Below are 20,027 nucleotides of genomic sequence, written 5' to 3' on the forward strand. Positions count from 1 at the left end.
GGTATGTAGTGTTTTACTTTTTATTTTGTGTAGTGTAGACTTTTTTTTTTTTTTCTAATTCGTGTGGGACTATGTAGGGGTATGTAGTGTTTTACTTTTTATTTTGTGTAGTGTAGTGTTTTTAGGGTACATTCACACGGTTGGGTTTACAGTGAGTTTCTCGCTGGGAGTGTGAGCTGCGGTGGAAAAATTGCCGCAACTCAAACTTGCAGCAGAACTCGCTGTAAACCCAACCGTGTGACTGTAACCTGTACATTCACATTGGGGGGGGGGGCAAACCTCCAGCTGTTGCAAAACTACAAATCCCAGGCTGCACTGACAGACCATACATGCTGGGAGTTGTAGTTATGCAACAGCTGGAGGCACATTGGTTGCGAAACACTGAGTGTTTGTTACTTAACTCAGTGTTTCGCAACCAGTGTGCCTCCAGCTGTTGCAAAACTAGAACTCCCAGCATGTACAGTCTCTCAGTGCATGCTGGGAGTTGTATTTTTTCAACAGCTGGTTGCAAAACACTGAGTTAGGTAACAAACTCTGTTTCACAACCAATGTGTCTCCAGCTGTTGCAAATCTGCAACATTCAGCATGCATTGACAGCCGAAAGGCATGCTGAGAGTTGTAGTTTTGCAACAGCTGGAGACACACTGCTACAACACCCAGCATACCCTTTGGTAGTCTGTGCATGTTGGGAGTTGTAGTTATGCAACAGCTGGATGCACACTTTTTCATAGAAAAAATGTGCCTCCAGCTGTTGCATAACTACAACCCCCATAATGCAGAGACTACCAAAGGGCATGCTGGGAGTTGTAGTTGGAACTCCAGATGTTGCAAAACTACAACTCCCAGCATGCCCTTTGGGCTTTGCATGCCGAGAGTTGTTTCTAAGCAACAGCAGGAGGTGAACAGGCCTCACCTACTGCTGCATCCTGCCTCAAAACAGAGAAGGCCCTGGGAGACGGCTGGAGGAAGGTGAGGGGAACTCTGGCCGCTATGTTGGATGATCGGATCCCCCCTCGGCATCCGAGGGGTTAATGGCAGACATCGGCGATGGCGCTGATAGCAGCCGGGAACTGCCGCGCATGATGCAAGCATTGGTCCAGTGCTCGCGTCATGTATAGGACGTAAATGTACGTCCTGCTGCGTTAAGTACCTACGCATCAGGACATACATTTATATTGTTAAGGGGTTAATGTTCAGGCTGATATTAAAAGGGGGTTGTCCCAAGTGGTAGGTTGGCTTTCCGGGCACATCCAGCGACAGAGAATCCAAAAGCAGCTAAAGTGGGAAAGTTACGTAAAAAAAAGTAGCATGTAGGGCTACACCGTTTGCGTAACTCCTATTGAGGTCAATGGGGGACATTTATCAAGGTATTTTGAGCCTTTTTTATTTTCTTTCTCTGGGTGCGCAAAAAGTCACACGTGCGCCTAAGCATTTTTTTGTGACTTTTGTGGGTACGCATGAAGTAGCAAACAGCCTTACCTAAACAATTTAAATTTTCACTTTGCAGTGGTCACATATTTATAATGTGCAACTATCGCATGTAGGTTAAAAAAAAAAAAAAAAAAAAGGGTTCCAAAACCCCTTCAAAAAGTTGCAAGTCAACTTCAGGTCTGACCTGGCTTTCAAAACTGCCTGTGGTAATTAATAAAGTCTCAACTGACCTCCCGTCTGGACAGAGACCTGGACGAGACAGGACTCAGGAGTAAATGAACAAGAAAGGCAAAGTCCAGCGCAGTATCGAAGCATTGCGTGAAGTTTATTCAGCAATCAGCCAACATGGAGAACAGGTGACAGGTTTTGGCCACGATAAGTAGCCTTAGTCATACAATGAACATTTATTTGTGATTCGTATTTATAGGGAAAGATGTGGTGTCACCACCCACACCAACTTTTGTATTTTGCTTATGTGCTCCAATTTTATCAACCCCCAGTGATAAAGCACCGGGCCGGTGCTCCCATCATGCGCGACAGGTCCCAGCTGCTATCACCGCGATAAATATGTAGAACATAAGAAGAAGAAAAAAAAGCCTTCAGAACTTGCTTACCAAAGATAAAGGTCTCCCAATGATAGTTACAAAACTTGCGTAACTTCTCCACTTTGGCTGCTTTAGTTGGTGGCTCAATGGTTAGTACTGTTGTCCTGCAGTGCTGGGGTCCTAGGTTCAAATCCCACCAAGGACAAAATGTGCAAAGCGTTGGTATGTTCTCTCCGTGTTTGCGTGGATTTCCTTCCACACTTTAAAAACATACTGATAGGTTTAGATTGTGAGCCCCAATGGGGACAGGGCCCAATTTGAGTGTGCAGCATTGCGGAATCTGTGTGCACTATACTGTATAAATAGAGTAAATATTTCCCAACCACCTTTATTTATTGCAAACAGGCTGGAGATGGCCAGAAAAACATGGGACTAGTAAACAGACAACCTCTTAAACCTCTTCAGGACACAGGGCGCATGGATACGCCCTGCATTCCGAGTCCTTAAGGACCGAGGGCGTATCCATACGCCCGTGGGAAATCCGGTCCCCACCGCTAGCCGGTTGGGGACCGGAGCCGGATGCCTGCTGAAATCATTCAGCAGGCACCCTGGCACATCGCCCAGGGGGGTCCTGAGACCCCCCCCCCCCCCCCCCCCCCCATGTCGGCGATCGGAGAAAATTGCATGTCAATTCAGACATGCAATTTTCTCCAGTTCCAGGCTGATCGGGTCTCTGGTGACCCGATCACCCGGAAAATAGGGCTGATCGGAGTTGTCAGCAACAGCCCCGATCAGCCTAAAGGATAGGAGTGAGGTCGCAAAGCTGCAATCTACTCCTATCCCCTGCCATTACTCAGAACGGAGTTCTGACCAATGGCAGCGCAGGACAGGGGGTTGCCATGGCAACCCCCCGTTCTGCCCGCCCCTGGATGTCAAGGGGCTCTGGAAAGAAGATGGAGGCCGTACCTGCAGGAGAAGATGCCTGGGGACCCGGGATCTTCGCTGGAGCCTGCAGGATCCTGATCAGGTAGGGAATCGAAAGTGAAAGTAAATCGATCTTTACTGTGGCAACCACTAGGGGGGCCAAACTGCAACTCCCAGCATGCCCAGAGAGCCAAAGGCTGTCTGGGCATGCTGGGAGTTGTAGTTTTGCAACATCTGGAGGGTCACAGTTTGGAGGCCACTGTTACAGTGGTGTCCAAACAGTAGCCCTCCAGATGTTGCCAAACTACAACTCTCAGCATGCCTCGACTGCCCAGGCATGCTGGGAGTTGTAGTTCTGTAACATCTGTCCCTTCAGATTTAGCAATTTCCATGACATTTTTGATAATTGCTGCTCTACTTTGAAGCCCTCTAATTTTTTCAAAAAGCAAAAGTATGTCCATTTTATGATGCTAACATAAAGTGGACATATTGTATTTGTGAAGAAAAATAAAATGTATTTGGAATATCCATTTTCCTTACAATTAGAGAGCTTCAAAGTTAGAAAAATGCAAAATTTTCCAAATTTTCATGAAATTTGGGGATTTTTCACCAAAAAAGGATAGAATTAACGCCGAAAATTTACCACCAAAATAAAGTAGAATATGTCACGAAAAAACTCTCAGAATCAGAATATTCGGTAAAAGCATTTTCGCGTTATTAATTTGTAAAGTGATGGTGGTCATAATTGCGAAAAAGGGCTCAGTCCTTAAGGTGAAAAAGGGCTGCGTCCTTAAGGGGTTAAAGGACATCTGCAGCGTGATTAACACTTATCCCCTATCCACAGGATAGGGGATAAGTGTTTGATCGCGGGGGGTCCGACCGCTGGGACCCCCCTGTGATCTCCTGTACGGGGTCGCGGCTGTCCTGTGCAGGACGCAGCATGACGTTGCTGCCAGCACGCCTCCTCCATACATCTCTATGGGGGAGGCCGCGTTCGTGCCTCCCCCACAGAACTGTATGGGGGAAGGGGAGGAGACGGGGCGTCACTGTCGACCTCTAGGTCGACGCTACGCGCCTTAGCGCTCACCATGAGCGCTAATGGCGGCGCCCCGTAAAGGAGATCACAGGGGGTCCCAGCTGTCAGACCCCTGCAATCAAACACTTATCCCCTATCCTGTAGATACCGCTGCAGTTGTCCTTTAAGCACCAATTCAGGAGGCTGCTGCAGGTGGATAGCTTAAAAAGGTCAAAAGAAATATACATATATTGAAATTAACTCAGTAACATAATATACTGTTCAGACTTTTTTTTTTTATATGGACGATAAATGTACTCAAAAAGCATAATGTGAACAGCCTTTCAGGCGTCTACAGATCTTATGCCATACATGTTTTATATAGATTTGCACAAATTTTATCCATTGCTAAATTAATGGCAAATTTCATACACACATCTATGCAAACATGGAGATTAAAAGGAGACCTGTAGTGCTCTGAACTTTTTAGAAGTTTTAGATCGCGGGGGGTCCGAGCGCTATGGCCCCCCGCGATCTCCCATACGGGCCACAGCAATGTACAGGAAAGGGGGCATTCAGTCCCCGCATGACGCAGCAGCCGGTACACCCCTCCATGAATCCCATAGAGATACATGGAGGGGCGTGCTGGCTGCAGCATCATGCGGGCACAGAACGCCCCCTTTCCTGTACATTGCCGCGGCCCCGTACGGGAGATCACAGGGTGCCCCAGCGCTCGGACCCCCGCGATCTAAAACGTATCCCCTATCCGAAGTTCATAGCACTACAGATCTTCTTTAAACTGCATGTTGCACCCACATGTGCGCATAATGGAGTGATTCCTGCACCCATACCTTTATAATAATGTTTCCCAAAACAGCGTGCCTCCAGCTGTTGCAAGACTGCAAATCCCAGCATGCCCGAACAGCTGAACAAGCCCCGAGCATGCTAGGAGTTGTAGTTTTGCACCAGCTGTCCAAGCATACTGGGAAATGCAGTTTTGCAACAGCTGGAGACACTGGTTTTCCATGCATGCTGGTCGTTGTAGTTCTGCAACAGCTGGATTATGATGCTGCGCGGGCATGCTGGTTGTTGTAGTTTTTAAACAGCTGGAGGCACTGGCTTTCCATGCATGCTGGTTGTTGTAGTTCTGCAATAGCCTGAGGCTGGAGGCACCCTGGTTGAGAAACACTGGTTTATAATGTGCAAGTCCCTCCATGATGCACCCACTATAGAGACCTGTCAGGGATATCCTCCCCCCCAGCCTGTGCTCTCTCATGTCTCCTATGTTCTCTTCCCTCCCCCTCCGCCTATTCATGTGTCTTCATACTGACTCGGGCACTCCCCAACGTCCAATGAGCGTCCGCCTTATTAACTCCCCACCGGACTTCACCTCTCGGCGCCCCTGGGAGCCCGTTACATCCGCCATATGAACCACTACTACATCCAGAAGACTGCGGGGACCCCCGGGGGCTCGTCCAGAGCCACTTACCTGTGTGCTAGAACAAGCGCCGATGTTTAAGACCTAACTGCTCCTCCATGCCCTCTCCAAGATGGCGGCCAGGTTGCTAGGGCGGAGCTGCCAATGGGAGCGTGCGATGATAAGCGGAACACCAATCAGCGGCGGCCTTTTAGCCACGTGTGTCCTGATGTAGTGGATGGCGAGCTAGTGATAGTGATAGGTGGTAATAAGCCATTAGACTGCTGACATAGCAGTAGGACATCAACCATGCAGGATGCATATCCATTATTTGTGCATTGAATTACCCATGTAGGGGCCAGAAAATCAGAAAAATAATCTGGGGTGACAAATTAAAGAACAGATAGGTTAGGGCTGTGGGGTCCAACCTGTGGCCATCCAGCTGTCGTAAAATTACAACTCCCATACATGGTGACTTTGGCCACGCCACGGCTTTAGATCGCCATACCGCTAATCGCCAATGTACCTTATGAAAGGGGTCAGTACCAAAAATCCATCTATTGTTTGCTGTTGCGCCAACTTGCGAGTCACAATGCAACCCTAAAATGGATCGCTACCCGACCTGGTATCACATGAGTATCTGCCCCCTTCCTAATTAGGTGTCAGAATCAGCATATGCAGGATAGACGTGTGGTGTCCCGATACCGTATTGCATACCGTGCCTTGTATGGTGGTCCCCAAAGTCAGAGTTACTACGTTCAGGTAGGGTCCCCCAGGTGGGACAGCCTCTAGTCGCCTCCTTCTACTCTATGTTTATATGTACATATTTAATAATGTATATTTAATATAATGTATAGTATACTTACCTTCGGTCATGTGACTATGTTAATTCCTCTATGGTATGTTAGAGGACTTTTAGAGGTCCTTGGGTCACATTTTTACCCATAATTCTATGCAAAGGTGATTGACAGAAGTATTGGACCAATTAGCTCTAGTCCAGCCCCTGCCCATATAAGGGAGCTGTAGCCAATTATCGCTCTCTTGGGTTGCTGCTCTCGTGGATGCCGGACTAGCAGAACGGATCTGCGCAACTTTCAAAGACATGCTAGGCCAGAAAACCTGCCGGCCTCAGCCTAAACTAAACCGTGAGTTCTAAACTAATCCCCGCTAAAGCTTGCGTGACTACTGGACCAAAACTAAATCCAGTGAAACAGCGCATATCAGTTTACGGACTCTAAAACGTTTAAGGTCCCAACCACTGTCAATCTCTAAGGGATTTTGCATGTATAGAGACTGTTCTGCTTATGAAGCTTGCATAAAATCTTCAGTAAAGTTCCGACTGTTTTCAGCAAACTCTCCGGTTGTGGACAATCAATTATTCTATACCTCCCTATCGCTCTTGGGAAGGGTGGCGGTAGGACAAGCATTACAGAGGACCCCTCACCCTGGCGTCACAAATAGAAAGGGTTAACCAGACATCCTTTAGTCACCGCACAGCTACTCCCCATATACCCTACTTCACAGAAGAAATCACACTGAGACACACAGTTGAGATAAATGATACTTTCTGTATTTGAACCAATTACAAGGGTTTATATAGTCTGTAGCATGTCATGAACAGCTGTCCTTGTGATTGGTTTCTTCCATCTGTAGGCGTTCCTCGTCCATCACGCCAGTCTCATTATTTTGGGTGCAGTCTCTCTGGAAACGCCATCTTGAGACATTCTTTCAAACACGATGGGAGGGGGCAGAGTGAGTTGCCATTTCTGTAAGCACATTCTAAAATAGACATTTTACCTCATCCACCACACTTCACAAATATTAGCTGCGATGCTAAAGGATCCTAAATTGTAGAGAAAAATAGGGTCTAATGAGATCTACTGTCTTACCATATAAGTATTCTTCACCACAACACATACATAAGGCAGGTCAACTTTAATAAATAGTACAACGTGTTTTTATCACTCACATTGTCCTTCCTCAGGTGAACCGTTTAATACCACGCAGTTTTAAAGGAGTTACCAGTTATTAAAAACGTGTTCCCTATATACAGGGTTGGGACCCATGCCATGATCTCCAGAACAAGGGCTGTCTCATCAAATCACTGGCCGAGACGGGACACTGTTGCAGCCGGTGATTGGCTGAGTGGGCCATCACCCCCGAGACTACTACGTCTTGGAAGGTGTGAGCCGGGCTACACAGCAAGGAGAGTCTGGCCATGTTGTGGAGATTGTGGGATGTCCCTGTGGTCGGGCCCCAATGATCAGACATTTATCCCCTATTCTGTGGATAGGGGGATAAGCTTTTAAAGGGGTACTCTGCCCCTAGTCATCTTATCCCTGTATCGCTAGTCATCAGCCATGGAGCGTTCTTCACTCCATGCAGCTGGTGAACGGGAGTGCTGCAGGAGAGGTTGCGGGGGTCCCCTTTTTGCTCTAATATTGTATTCAGTTCCATATATCATCATAACATTCACAGATAGAAAGTTCATTTGATTCCAACAACTCCTTTTTGGTATGTTTTTTTTTGTTTTTTTTTCCTGTTAATGAGTGCATATTTATCATATGATGCCTGCTGCTCAATAAGTACAGGAGCAGGGTAGAAATCCCTGCTTCTGTACAGATTTGCCCAAAACAAATCAGAAACAGTTTGGATTCAGATATTTGTTTCAAATCGATTCACTCCTCTCTAGTAACAGGGCGAAAACCCACCATGTGCTGTTTATAATACGGTTGTCTTGTGTGACTGCTAGCCCTGCACCCCTAAGACTAGACTCCTATGTTTAATTATTTAAATGTTATAGTACTTTTAGATGTTGGAAGACTAGGTTCTCATCCTCTGCATAAGAAGTCACACCATATGAATCTTCAAATACAACTTTCCATACAACTTTCCTCCAAAGGAGTTCTGCAGCGATAGACAACTTATGCCCTATCCGCAGGATAGGGGATAAGTGTCTGATCGCGGGGGGTTCCACCGCTCGGACCCCCTGTGATCTCCCGTATGGGTACCCGGCATTACCGCGGCTCTGCACAGCTAATGCTTGTGTCGTTGACCTCACTGAAGTCGACAGACATGCAAGAATGCTGTCTCTCTGCCTCTCCCATAGAGATACATGGAGGGGGCATGTCCGCCCGCGGCTTTATGCTGCGGCCGACACACCTCCTGTACGGGGAGAGCCACGGCAGAGCCATGGCCCCATACAGGAGATCGCGGGGTGGTCTCGGCGGTCGGACCCCCCAGGATTCGACACTTATCCCCTATCCTGCGGAGAGGGAATAAGTTGTCTGTCGCTGCAGAACTTCTTTAAATGTGTATTATCTATTTGCCACTTATAAAAATGAAAATCTTTAATAAACAAAGTTTTCAAAAAAAAAAAACCTACTATTACATATCATAGAGCAAAAAATCTTAAAAATATACTCGCTCCCAGTAGGTTACCGTCAAAACTGAGTGATGTGGGGAAAACCACTGTGAATTCGGGACTTACAGGTACGAATAAATGTGGTTCCATTAGGTGTCTTTGGATTGCAATGCCGATCAAGGTACTGTTCAATCCACTATTGGGGAACTGTTCACATGTGCCTCTCAATATGTTGTTTTGTTTGCTAACTTGTGTCTGTGGGCTTCAGTACATGGGGCGCACCATTCAGACGGTGCGCCAGCGTATGAATAAACAACGACACAATATTCGTATAAAATTTATGAAACATAGTACCTCACACCATGTTTGTATAGTACATGGTGGAGAGGCTAATGTTCTTAGTTTATCTATTATTAAATCTATTTTGTTACTCTCCCCTGACAGATTCCAGTGTTTAATTAATAGAGAATCATTCTGGATTTATAAATTTAACACTTTGGTACCGGATGGTCTGAATGAGACCATAGAAAAAACTACCGTTTAACCGTTTTTTGTAAATTTTTGTAAATTTCTATTGTATATAGAAATTTTCGTGTATACATGTGAGTCCGTTTGAGTGAATGATTTTTTGCTCTATGATATGTAATAGTAGGTTTTTTTTTTTTGAAAACTTTGTTTATTAAAGATTTTCATTTTTATAAGTGGCAAATAGATAATACAAAATGTACAATCAACAACAGGAGCAGATAAAAGCGAGTAAACCTCACTCACAAAAATAGCAATCACTGTAGTACAGTTAGAAGAACATGAGACTGTCAAGCAAAAACCTTGCAACAGAGCCCAATTGGGATAGTTATCAAGATAATCAAGTAACCAGAAAACAATCAAAGTATTATGTTATAATGTAAAAGTGCTAACAATATCAAGTAGAGGCTAGTAATCAGCACTCTCAGAAGCGTCCATCTCAGACGCCCAGAAAGAGCAACGTGAGCCAATCAGAACATGGGTCATTCTGACGTCACTCGAGTATGAAAGCCTACCGATCATTCACTCAAACGGACTCACATGTATACACGAAAAAAAATAAAAAATAAGAGAAGTGTAAAAGACAAAAAGGGAGAGGAAACATGCTGTGAAAAGTAGGAGTAAGGTGCAGTAGGTAGGTAAGGGGGGGGAGACCATATAAAGTGCAAAAACCATAGCAGCAGGTCAACCCTCTCAACGATCAGGAAGGCGTAGAGGGCCTAAGGTGTCACTGAGTGAGGCAAGAGAGTACCACTCCGTGTGTCTAAATGGTGTAACTATAGCTTCAATTTGGGACCTAGATAAGTGAGCAATCATGAAGGTTTTCCATTTGGCAAAGAATTTCTTTGCATTGCGTTCACGATGTCTTTCTGTGTCCAGTCTGTCCACCTCCAGAAAGTCTTTCAACTCTTCGATCACTGCTGATATGGTCGGCATAGCTGGTTTGATCCACTCCCGCAAGATGACACGTTTCGCTACCAGCAGAATGACGTGTACAAATTTCGGGATGTTATTAGGACCCGCTCTGTCTGCCATTGCCGGGTCGACAGACTGAAACAGAAGCGCCAATGGAGACTCCGGGAGTCTCACCTTCCAGTGACAATCAATATAGTCTACCACACCTCCCCAAAAGCTTTTAGATTCCTCGCAAGACCAAATGCCGTGGAAAAAGTCAGTCCCTGACAGGCCACACTTAGGACAGGCAGTAATCCTATCAGGGAATGCCGCGAAGGCAGGAATATTGAAACCCAAAAAGCCATGATGCATCAGTTTAAAGAACGATTCTCGCCAGCGTTCGTTGATAACGTTGGCTCTAACCCTCGACCATCCCTCCAGAATGTGTTCCCTGACCTCTGTGCAGTTTAGAATAGACTCCCATTTGGCAAAGATAGTGTGTTTAGAAATCTTCAACAAACGGTCATTAATAGTTCTGTATAGGGAAGATATGGACATTTTTCTGGGTTATGTGCCTATCAAGTCCTCAAATGGTGAAGGGGATACTTCGGGCGATGGGTCCCTCAATCTCGATGTACAAAATGAAAGTATTTGAGAAACCTGGAGGAAGTGGGTCGCAGGCAGGTCAAATGTCTGGAGAATTTCGTGGGGCAACAGCCACCTTCTCGCCTCTATATGCATCAGCTGTTTGGCCACCTCCACCCCCTTAGCGCGCCAAGCCCCAAATAAGCTGTTCTCCCTTCCCGGTGTAAATTCTGGATGGCCCCAAAGATTGAGCCTCCCAGAGAGTAGGAATGGTAGCCCATACGCTTTGCGTATTGCCCGCCATGTCATTACAGTGTCCCTCACCATAATTGAGCGCTTGATATAGGCAGGGAGACCCGCGATCCGTGCATGCAAACAAGACACAAGACTCCAAGGAGATGCGTAGTCTGCTTCAATCTTATGATTAGAGTGAAAATCTGTGGCGTACAGCCAATCCATCACATGTCTAAAGAGGCAGGCCAGATTATAGCCCCGTAGGTTCGGAAAACCCACTTCTCCATCTACCTTGCTTAGCATCAGTTTTTGTAGAGAGATTCGCGGTCTCTTCCCCGCCCATATGAATCGCGTGAATGCCGTATTAAGAGAGGTAATATCTGAGTGTTTCAGAAGTAACGGGAGGGTCTGTAGTTGATATAACAATCTCGGGAAGCTTATCATTTTAATCAAATGGCATTTACCCAAAAAAGTTATGGGGAGGTGGTGCCATCGCTCAAGCTCGTCGCGTATTTTCCTAAACAGAGGCGGATAATTTAACGTGTAAAGAGAAGAAGGGACTTTACCTATCCTAATCCCCAGGTATGTTATAGCAGATCTCACTATACCTTCTGGTATGCCAATGGAGGCCCAGTGAGAAGCCGGTTTGGGTGGGCCTAGCGGCAGGAGCTCACTTTTATGTTGATTAACTTTATATCCCGTAAATGACTCAAAGTGAGACAGGGTAGACATTAGGGTAGTATAATGGGCCTTCGGATCTGCTAGGAAAATAAGAATATCATCAGCAAACAGGGTCAATTTAATCGTCTCATGTTGCACCTTTATCCCCCTATATACCTCCGTGTCTTCCAAATGTCTGGCCAAAGGTTCTAGGGCTAAGTTAAACAGCAGGGGTGACAAGGGACACCCCTGCCTCGTTCCTTTGAGGATGGGGAACAAGGGAGATAAAAATCCCGAGGTAAGCACCCTAGCTACAGGAGCTGCGTATAGACCATTTAAGAAGGTACGGAAACTCCACCTTATCCCAATTTTGTCCAGCACCATCCCGAGCCAATCCCAGCGCACGTTATCAAAATCTTTCTCAGCATCCAGCACTAACAATACCGGCTGTTCTCTTGGCTCGGGACAATGCTGAACCCTGTCTAAGACAGTGAGGACCTTGCGTATGTTGGTGACAGCGGATCTATTCCGAACAAATCCCACCTGAGATGGACCAATAAGTATGGGTATAAGGGTGCTCAAGCGATCTGCCATAATTTTAGACATCAACTTGAGGTCTTGGTTGGTTAGCGAGATAGGTCGATATGACTGGGGCAGTAGTGGATCCTTGCCCGGTTTTAGCAGTGTCACGATGCCGGCTGGCAGGTAGTGGATCCTCTGTGCCAGAGAGGGATTGGCGAGGACCGCGCTAGTGGACCGGTTCTAAGTCACTACTGGTTTTCACCAGAGCCCGCCGCAAAGCGGGATGGTCTTGCTGCGGCAGTAGTGACCAGGTCGTATCCACTAGCAACGGGTCACCTCTCTGACTGCTGATGATAGGCGAGGTACAAGGGAGTAGACAGAAGCAAGGTCGGACGTAGCAGAAGGTCGGGGGCAGGCGGCAAGGTTCGTAGTCAGGGTGGATAGCAGAAGTTCTGGTACACAGGCTTTAGACACACAATACGCTTTCACTAGGCACAAGGGCAACAAGATCCGGCAAGGGAGTGCATGGGAGGAGGTTAGATATAGTCAGGGACCAGGTGGAAGCCAATTAAGCAAATTGGGCCAGGCACCAATCATTGGTGCACTGGCCCTTTAAGTCTCAGGGAGCTGGCGCGCGCGCGCCCTAGAGAGCGGAGCCGCGCGCGCCAGCACATGACAGCAGGGGACGGGAACGGGTAAGTGACCTGGGATGCGATTCGCGAGCGGGCGCGTCCCGCTGTGCGAATCGCATCCCCAACGGCCATGACAGTGCAGCGCTCCCGGTCAGCGGGACTGACCGGGGAGCTGCAGGGAGAAAGACGCCGTGAGCGCTCCGGGGAGGAGCGGGGACCCGGAGCGCTAGGCGTAACAGTACCCCCCCCCCCTTAGGTCTCCCCTTTTTTTTGTCCGGTGACTGCCTTCCCTGGGATGAGGACACCGGGAAGGAATGGATGGTTTCCTCAATGGCAGGCAGTACAGCAGGAGTAGGAATGGGGAGGGAGGGCAGAGGGTGAAGCTTGGCACGGGGCAGGGAGACACAAGGACGGGAGCCATGAGGGGACACAGAGGCTTGCCTGAAGGGACTGGGAGGGGGGGAGAGGCATTTTCTGTGGCAGGCAGAGTCCCTAACGACTTTAGGGGGACCGGATACAGGAGGAACCACAGGGTCACGGCAGGGAGTACTGGGAACTGGTTTAAGGCAGTCCTTGGAACAAGAGGGACCCCAACTCTTGATCCCCCCAGTGGACCAGTCCAGGGTTGGGGAATGGTGTAGAAGCCAGGGTAGTCCAAGGAGAACTTCGGAAGTGCAATTGGGAAGGACAAAAAATTCAATTTTCTCGTGATGAGGTCCGATGCACATTAGGAGGGGCTCCGTGCGGTAACGCACGGTGCAATCCAACCTGGCTCCGTTGACCGCGGAAATGTGGAGTGGCTTGACAAGACGGGTCACCGGAATGCGGAATTTATTCACCAAGGACTCCCGAATAAAATTCCCAGAAGCACCAGAGTCCAGGCAGGCCACGGCTGAGAGGGAAGAGCTGGCTGAAGTAGAAATCCGTACAGGCACCGTGAGACGTGGAGAAGCCGACTTAGCATCCAGAGACGCCACACCCACGAGAGCTGGGTGCGAGCGTGCGTTTCCCAGACGTGGAGGACGGATAGGGCAATCCACCAAAAAATGTTCGGTACTGGCACAGTACAGACAAAGATTCTCTTCCTTACGGCGATTCCTCTCTTCCAGGGTCAGGCGAGACCGATCCACTTGCATGGCTTCCTTGGCGGGAGGCCTAGGCGCAGATTGCAGTGGAGACTGTGGGAGAGGTGTCCAGAGATCTAAGTCTTTTTCCTGGCGGAGCTCTTGATGTCTCTCAGAAAAACGCATGTCAATGCGAGTGGCTAGATGAATGAGTTCATGTAGATTAGCAGGAGTTTCTCGTGCGGCCAGAACATCTTTAATGTTGCTGGATAGGCCTTTTTTAAAGGTCGCGCAGAGGGCCTCATTATTCCAGGAAAGTTCAGAAGCAAGAGTACGGAATTGTATGGCGTACTCGCCAACGGAAGAATTACCCTGGACCAGGTTCAGCAGGGCAGTCTCAGCAGAAGAGGCTCGGGCAGGTTCCTCAAAGACACTTCGAATTTCCGAGAAGAAGGAGTGTACAGAGGCAGTGACGGGGTCATTGCGGTCCCAGAGCGGTGTGGCCCATGACAGAGCTTTTCCAGACAGAAGGCTGACTACGAAAGCCACCTTAGACCTTTCAGTAGGAAACTGGTCCGACATCATCTCCAAGTGCAGAGAACATTGCGAAAGGAAGCCACGGCAAAACTTAGAGTCCCCATTAAATTTGTCCGGCAAGGACAGGCGGAGGCTAGGAGTGGCCACTCGCTGCGGAAGGGGTGCAGGAGCTGGCGGAGGAGATGATTGCTGCTGAAGTTGCGACTGAAGTTGCTGCACAATGGTGAATACTTCCGACAGCTGGTGGGTTAGATGGGCGATCTGTCGGGATTGCTGGGCGACCACCGTGGTGATATCAGAGATATAAGGCAGAGGGACGTCAGCGGGATCCATGGCCGGATCTACTGTCACGATGCCGGCTGGCAGGTAGTGGATCCTCTGTGCCAGAGAGGGATTGGCGAGGACCGCGCTAGTGGACCGGTTCTAAGTCACTACTGGTTTTCACCAGAGCCCGCCGCAAAGCGGGATGGTCTTGCTGCGGCGGTAGTGACCAGGTCGTATCCACTAGCAACGGGTCACCTCTCTGACTGCTGATGATAGGCGAGGTACAAGGGAGTAGACAGAAGCAAGGTCGGACGTAGCAGAAGGTCGGGGGCAGGCGGCAAGGTTCGTAGTCAGGGTGGATAGCAGAAGTTCTGGTACACAGGCTTTAGACACACAATACGCTTTCACTAGGCACAAGGGCAACAAGATCCGGCAAGGGAGTGCATGGGAGGAGGTTAGATATAGTCAGGGACCAGGTGGAAGCCAATTAAGCAAATTGGGCCAGGCACCAATCATTGGTGCACTGGCCCTTTAAGTCTCAGGGAGCTGGCGCGCGCGCGCCCTAGAGAGCGGAGCCGTGCGCGCCAGCACATGACAGCAGGGGACGGGAACGGGTAAGTGACCTGGGATGCGATTCGCGAGCGGGCGCGTCCCGCTGTGCGAATCGCATCCCCAACGGCCATGACAGTGCAGCGCTCCCGGTCAGCGGGACTGACCGGGGAGCTGCAGGGAGAAAGACGCCGTGAGCGCTCCGGGGAGGAGCGGGGACCCGGAGCGCTAGGCGTAACAAGCAGAAGTTTGATAATGGCCGTATTGGAGTGGAGAGGCAAGGAACCATTGTGCAGGACCTGATTGAAATAGGACGTTAATGGAGGGACCACCTGGCCTACCAGGATTTTGTAAAACTCGCCCGTGAACCCATCTGGGCCCGGCGCCTTTGAATTGTGTAAATTTTTTATAGTCCTGCGGACCTCATCTTCCGAGAAATCCGCATTAAGGACATCCCTGTCCTCTGAGTTCAAATTTGGTGTTCGGACCGAGTCTAAAAACGTCTTACCAACAGCCATGTCCGCAGGGGATGCTGAGTACAGGGAGGAATAGTATGAATGAAAAATTGAGTTAATAGATTTGGGGTCTGTATGAATACCTCCTGACTCATCGCGCAGCGAAGAAAAGTGTTGTGGGGTGTAGTGACCTTTTTCCAGGCGTGCTAGCAGACGACCCGATTTATTCCCAAAGCGAAACAATTCCGCACGGAATCGAGAGTATGCGGCCTTACATTTGCGTTCGGACCAAAGGTCAAAAGTGGTCTTGGCTGCCTTCCACGCCTGGCAAGCAGCCGCTGATGGTTGAGAAATGTATGCAGTGTAGGCCTGTCTGAGTATTTTGCTGGCTTCCCGAAAGTGGTGCTGGGATTTCTTTTTAACCGTGGACATGTACGCCAGCAGGCGACCCCTAAGAACCGCTTTAGCCGACTCCCAGTACAGGGGTGCATCTGAAAGGTGTTCCCTGTTGGACCAAGTGTACTCCAGCCACCAGCTGTTCAGGGATTCAACAAAATTGTCATCCTTTGCCATATATAACGGAAATCGCCATTGGAAGTCCGTCCCCCTCGGGAAGGAATCTGCTAGAGACATAGATATGGGGGAGTGGTCAGAAACTAGTGTGAATCTCTGACCCGTCCACTCTAGAGAACAGGTCAGGGGACACTAAAAGATAATCTATGCGGGACCACGAATTGTGGCTGTGAGAGAAGTGCGTGAAGTCTCTGCTGTCTGGGTGTGTTAACCTCCAGGGGTCATTGAGACCCGTGGACGTCAGGAATGTTCCAAAATTCCTATCACTCGGCCTAGCCTGTGACCTGTCCACCAGTCCACCCCTACGGTCCTCCAAAGTCATGGCCACTGCATTCATGTCCCCACCCACTATTTTACTAGCCACCATGTCAGTCAACAACCGTCGTTCTAAGTCCAGGAAGTATTGTTTGTTGTCCCCATTAGGCGCGTAGCAACTATATAAGCTAAAGTCGTGGCCCTCATGCTGTAAGTGTATTCTCACCCATCGTCCTTCTGGATCTGTGTCATGTGCGATGACCTTCCCAGTGAAGTGCTTATGTATGAGGATAAGAGTGCCCGCCTTACCTCCGACTGCTGGAGAGCCATGCACAGAGCCTACCCACAATTTGTTCATGCGCTGCATATCGTCTGCGGCAAGATGGGTCTCCTGCAATAGGGCAATATCGGGATGCAATCTGTTCAAGTGTCTCAGGATTTGCATTCTCTTGTTCGGTGAGCGTAGGCCCTTCACGTTCCATGAAAAGACCCGCATGTCTTAAACAGATAACTGGTAGGAAGGGAAAAGAGAAGAGAGGGAAAGGAGGGAGAGAGAGAGAAAGAAACAAAAATAAAAAAAAATAAAATAAAATAAATCACACAATTACACGCACACTCACTCACCCTACGATATCAGCAAGTATAGTTGAGATTACAATTTAACTGTCAAACCTTAAAGCTCTTGGCATAGACCACACTATATATAGCAATAATGGTCCAAGCAGGAACAATGAATACACTATGTGCGTAAGAAGCAACTTAGATGCCAAGCACTGTGTTGGGGACTTCACTTTTTTCTGCCTGAGAGCAATACATTCCTCCCAACTTATGACTAGGAACTAGTGGTACGACAGTAGCCAAGTGACCCTGCTTCGAACCTTAGACCCCCAACCCCCAACCACCCCCCACATTTCCCCATAGCATAAACTTAACGCCACCTGATCTCTCTTCACAAAATGCATCACTACAAGGAGAACCCCCAGTCCCGAACGGAACATAAACAAGCAATAGATTATGAAAATGTCATAGCATGGGAGACACTCCCAATGAAGCAGGCCTCAGCTTCTCCCAAGTCGCTACTGGGCAGGGACCTCCGGCTAGCAAACAGAATTAGGGGTTGTCGCGTTGGGAGTTCCGGTGGCGTGGCCCGCTAGGCAAAGAAGAGTCCTTCAGGGGTCCCTGGGCCCCTCCCTGAACACGGGCATCCGCTGTGCTATTCAGAGCCGCTGCTGCAGCTGTGGGAGTATGAAATACTGAAGAAGTGCCATCACTGTGAAAAATGCGCAAAGTAGCAGGAAATTGTAGTTGAAATTTCATCTTGCGAGTAAACAGTTCCGAGCAAATGCCACTAAAGGCCCGTCTTCTCCGTCCCACTGGCGCTGAAAAGTCCTTGAAAATGAGAATTTGGCAGTCCCTTAAGATCAGTGGTGCAGACCGTCTCCAATACGCCCGCAAGATGGACTGTCTATCATTGTAGTCTAGAAGCTTGAAGATGACCTGTCTCGGTCTGTTAGATTGTCCGCCTTGTGAGGAGCGTACTGCACCCCCTCTACTCCCCGGGTCTAGGCCCAATCTGTGTGCCCTCTCCACCCTGCAATAATGATCTATGCCCAGTGCCTCCGTCAGTTCAACTTCACATAGGTATTGAAGGTCCAATGCAGGTACCTGTTCAGAGAGGCCTACAATGCGCAGGTTATTCCGCCTTGAGCGGTTTTCCAGGTCATCAAGTTTTGCCCATAAACTGGCGTTCTCCTGCTGTAGGTCAGACATTTGGATAGACAGATCACTCTGATGCTGGTGTAGCGAGGTAACCTCAGCGCTAACTGCCGAGACCTTGGTATTAGTCAGGGTCAGGTCTTGTCTCAGTGTGGCAAAGGTAGCCTGCAGGGAGGACTCCAGGGACCTTTGGATATCAGGCATAACTTGCGCTATTATGGTTGCTGCCAGCTCCTTGAAGTCAAGGGGCTGTGAGGGGTTGATAATGAAGGAGGGAGCCACAGTATCCCCAGGTAATTGGCTGTCGGCAGCTTGGTCAGGAGGGGGACATTCAGGTGATATAATCTCTTGAGGCGACATGCCCTGTGACGCTGCATCCTGAGTCCCAGGAAGAGAGGGGGGGGGAGAGCTCCTAGACGCCATATTCCTGCCCCCTGCGCTAGTACAGTCCAAGGGGGAGAGAGAGGGCATGTCCTGGGCACCACTGACCTGGTTCCCAGCAGCTGTTCCAGCTGGAGAGCGGGGGGACCCTGCAAACGACAGTCCCCGACGATCCGGTGCCTGTCGCGGCTTATATGAATAGAGCGAGAGCCGCTGCTGCGCCGCTCCCTGCGCTGCTTCTTCTCCACGTGGTGCTGTTACCCTGCTCTGAGAGGAGGCCGGGCGGTTGCTCGTTCGTGCGGGGGAATCCAGACGGCTACGGAGCAGGTACCGCTCCATACAATCACCCAGGGAGCTAGGGGATGCGTCCGGAGTGTGAGGGGGTCCCGGGCAGCAGGTTTGGTCGGTAGAGAGGAGCGATCTGTGTCGGGAGGAACGGGAGCTCGTTCACCCACGTCTTCTCATGGCAGCGCCGGAACCGGAAGTCTCGTAATAGTAGGTTTTACAGGGATGTGTTTTTTTTAGGATGGGATCAACTCTCAAAACTGCCCAATGGTTATTCGAAATCGATTCATAATTCATAAAAGTCTGGGTTCTAAAATAAAATTGTTTTTGAATAACCATTGGGCAGTTTTGAGAGTTGATCCTATCCTAAAAAAAACACATCCCTGTGAAACCTACTATTACATATCGTAGAGCAAAAAATCTTAAAAATATATTTGCTCCCAGTAGGTTACCATCAGTGATTGATGCAGGGAAAACCACTTTGAATTCAGGACTTACAGTTACAAATAAATGTGGTTCCATTAGGTGTCTTTGGATTGCAATGCCGATCAAGAGTACTGTTCAATCCTTCTCTACGGGTAAGTCTTTCACTATTAGGGAATTGTTCACATGCGCCTATAAATATGTTGTTTATTTGCTAACTTGTGGCTGTGGCCTTCAGTATGTGGGGCGCACCGATCAGATGGTGCACCAGTGTATGAATAAACACCGACACAATATTCGTATTAAATTTATGAAACATGGGGGGAGATTTATCAAAACCTGTCCAGAGGAAAAGTTGCTGAGTTGCCCATAACAACCAATCAGATCCCTTGTTTCATTTTTGAAAAGGCCTCTGCAAAATAAAAGAAGTGATCTGATTGGTTGTTATGGGCCACTCAGCAACTTTTCCTTTGGACAGGTTTTGATAAATCTCCCCCATAGTGTCTCATGCCATGTTTGTATGGTACATGATGGAGACGCTAATGTTCTTAGTTTATCTATTATTGAATCTATTTTGCTACATTCCCCTGATTGATTCTCTTTTAACGCTGGAATCTTTCTGGATTTATACATTTAACCCCTTCCCGCTATAGGACTTATGCATACGTCCAATAATCAGCGCTCTCCCCCTGTTCTCCAACAGCGGCGCCGCGATACAATCTTGGGTTGCTGTTGGTTGCTATGGCAGCAGGAGGTCAGATGTCAGATCATGACTTC

The 20,027-nt window shown here is 48.5% G+C and overlaps 1 protein-coding gene across 12 annotated transcripts in view; it reads right to left on the reverse strand.

Annotated features, from left to right (window-relative positions):
* HMGXB3 (HMG-box containing 3) overlaps positions 1-6,064 on the reverse strand; it is a 78,755-nt gene extending 72,691 nt beyond the window's left edge. For 2 of the 12 annotated variants that reach the window (XR_008843152.1, XM_056516957.1), the window contains exon 1: positions 4,767-5,123. Coding sequence is in view for 6 of the 12 variants with exons in the window: in XM_056516957.1 (XP_056372932.1) it covers positions 4,767-4,830 (64 nt within the window). In the remaining 6 variants the exon portion in view is untranslated. Of the gene's footprint in view, positions 1-2,045; positions 2,083-2,942; positions 2,967-4,766; positions 5,126-5,151; positions 5,216-5,246; positions 5,374-5,404 lie in introns of those variants that run through there. The other 10 variants (XM_056516970.1, XM_056516958.1, XM_056516969.1 and 7 more) reach the window with 8 other exon arrangements.
* Between the last annotated feature and the right edge of the window lie 13,963 nt (positions 6,065-20,027).

Source organism: Hyla sarda, chromosome 4 (assembly GCF_029499605.1).
Source record: "Hyla sarda isolate aHylSar1 chromosome 4, aHylSar1.hap1, whole genome shotgun sequence".
Taxonomy (NCBI): domain Eukaryota; kingdom Metazoa; phylum Chordata; class Amphibia; order Anura; family Hylidae; genus Hyla; species Hyla sarda.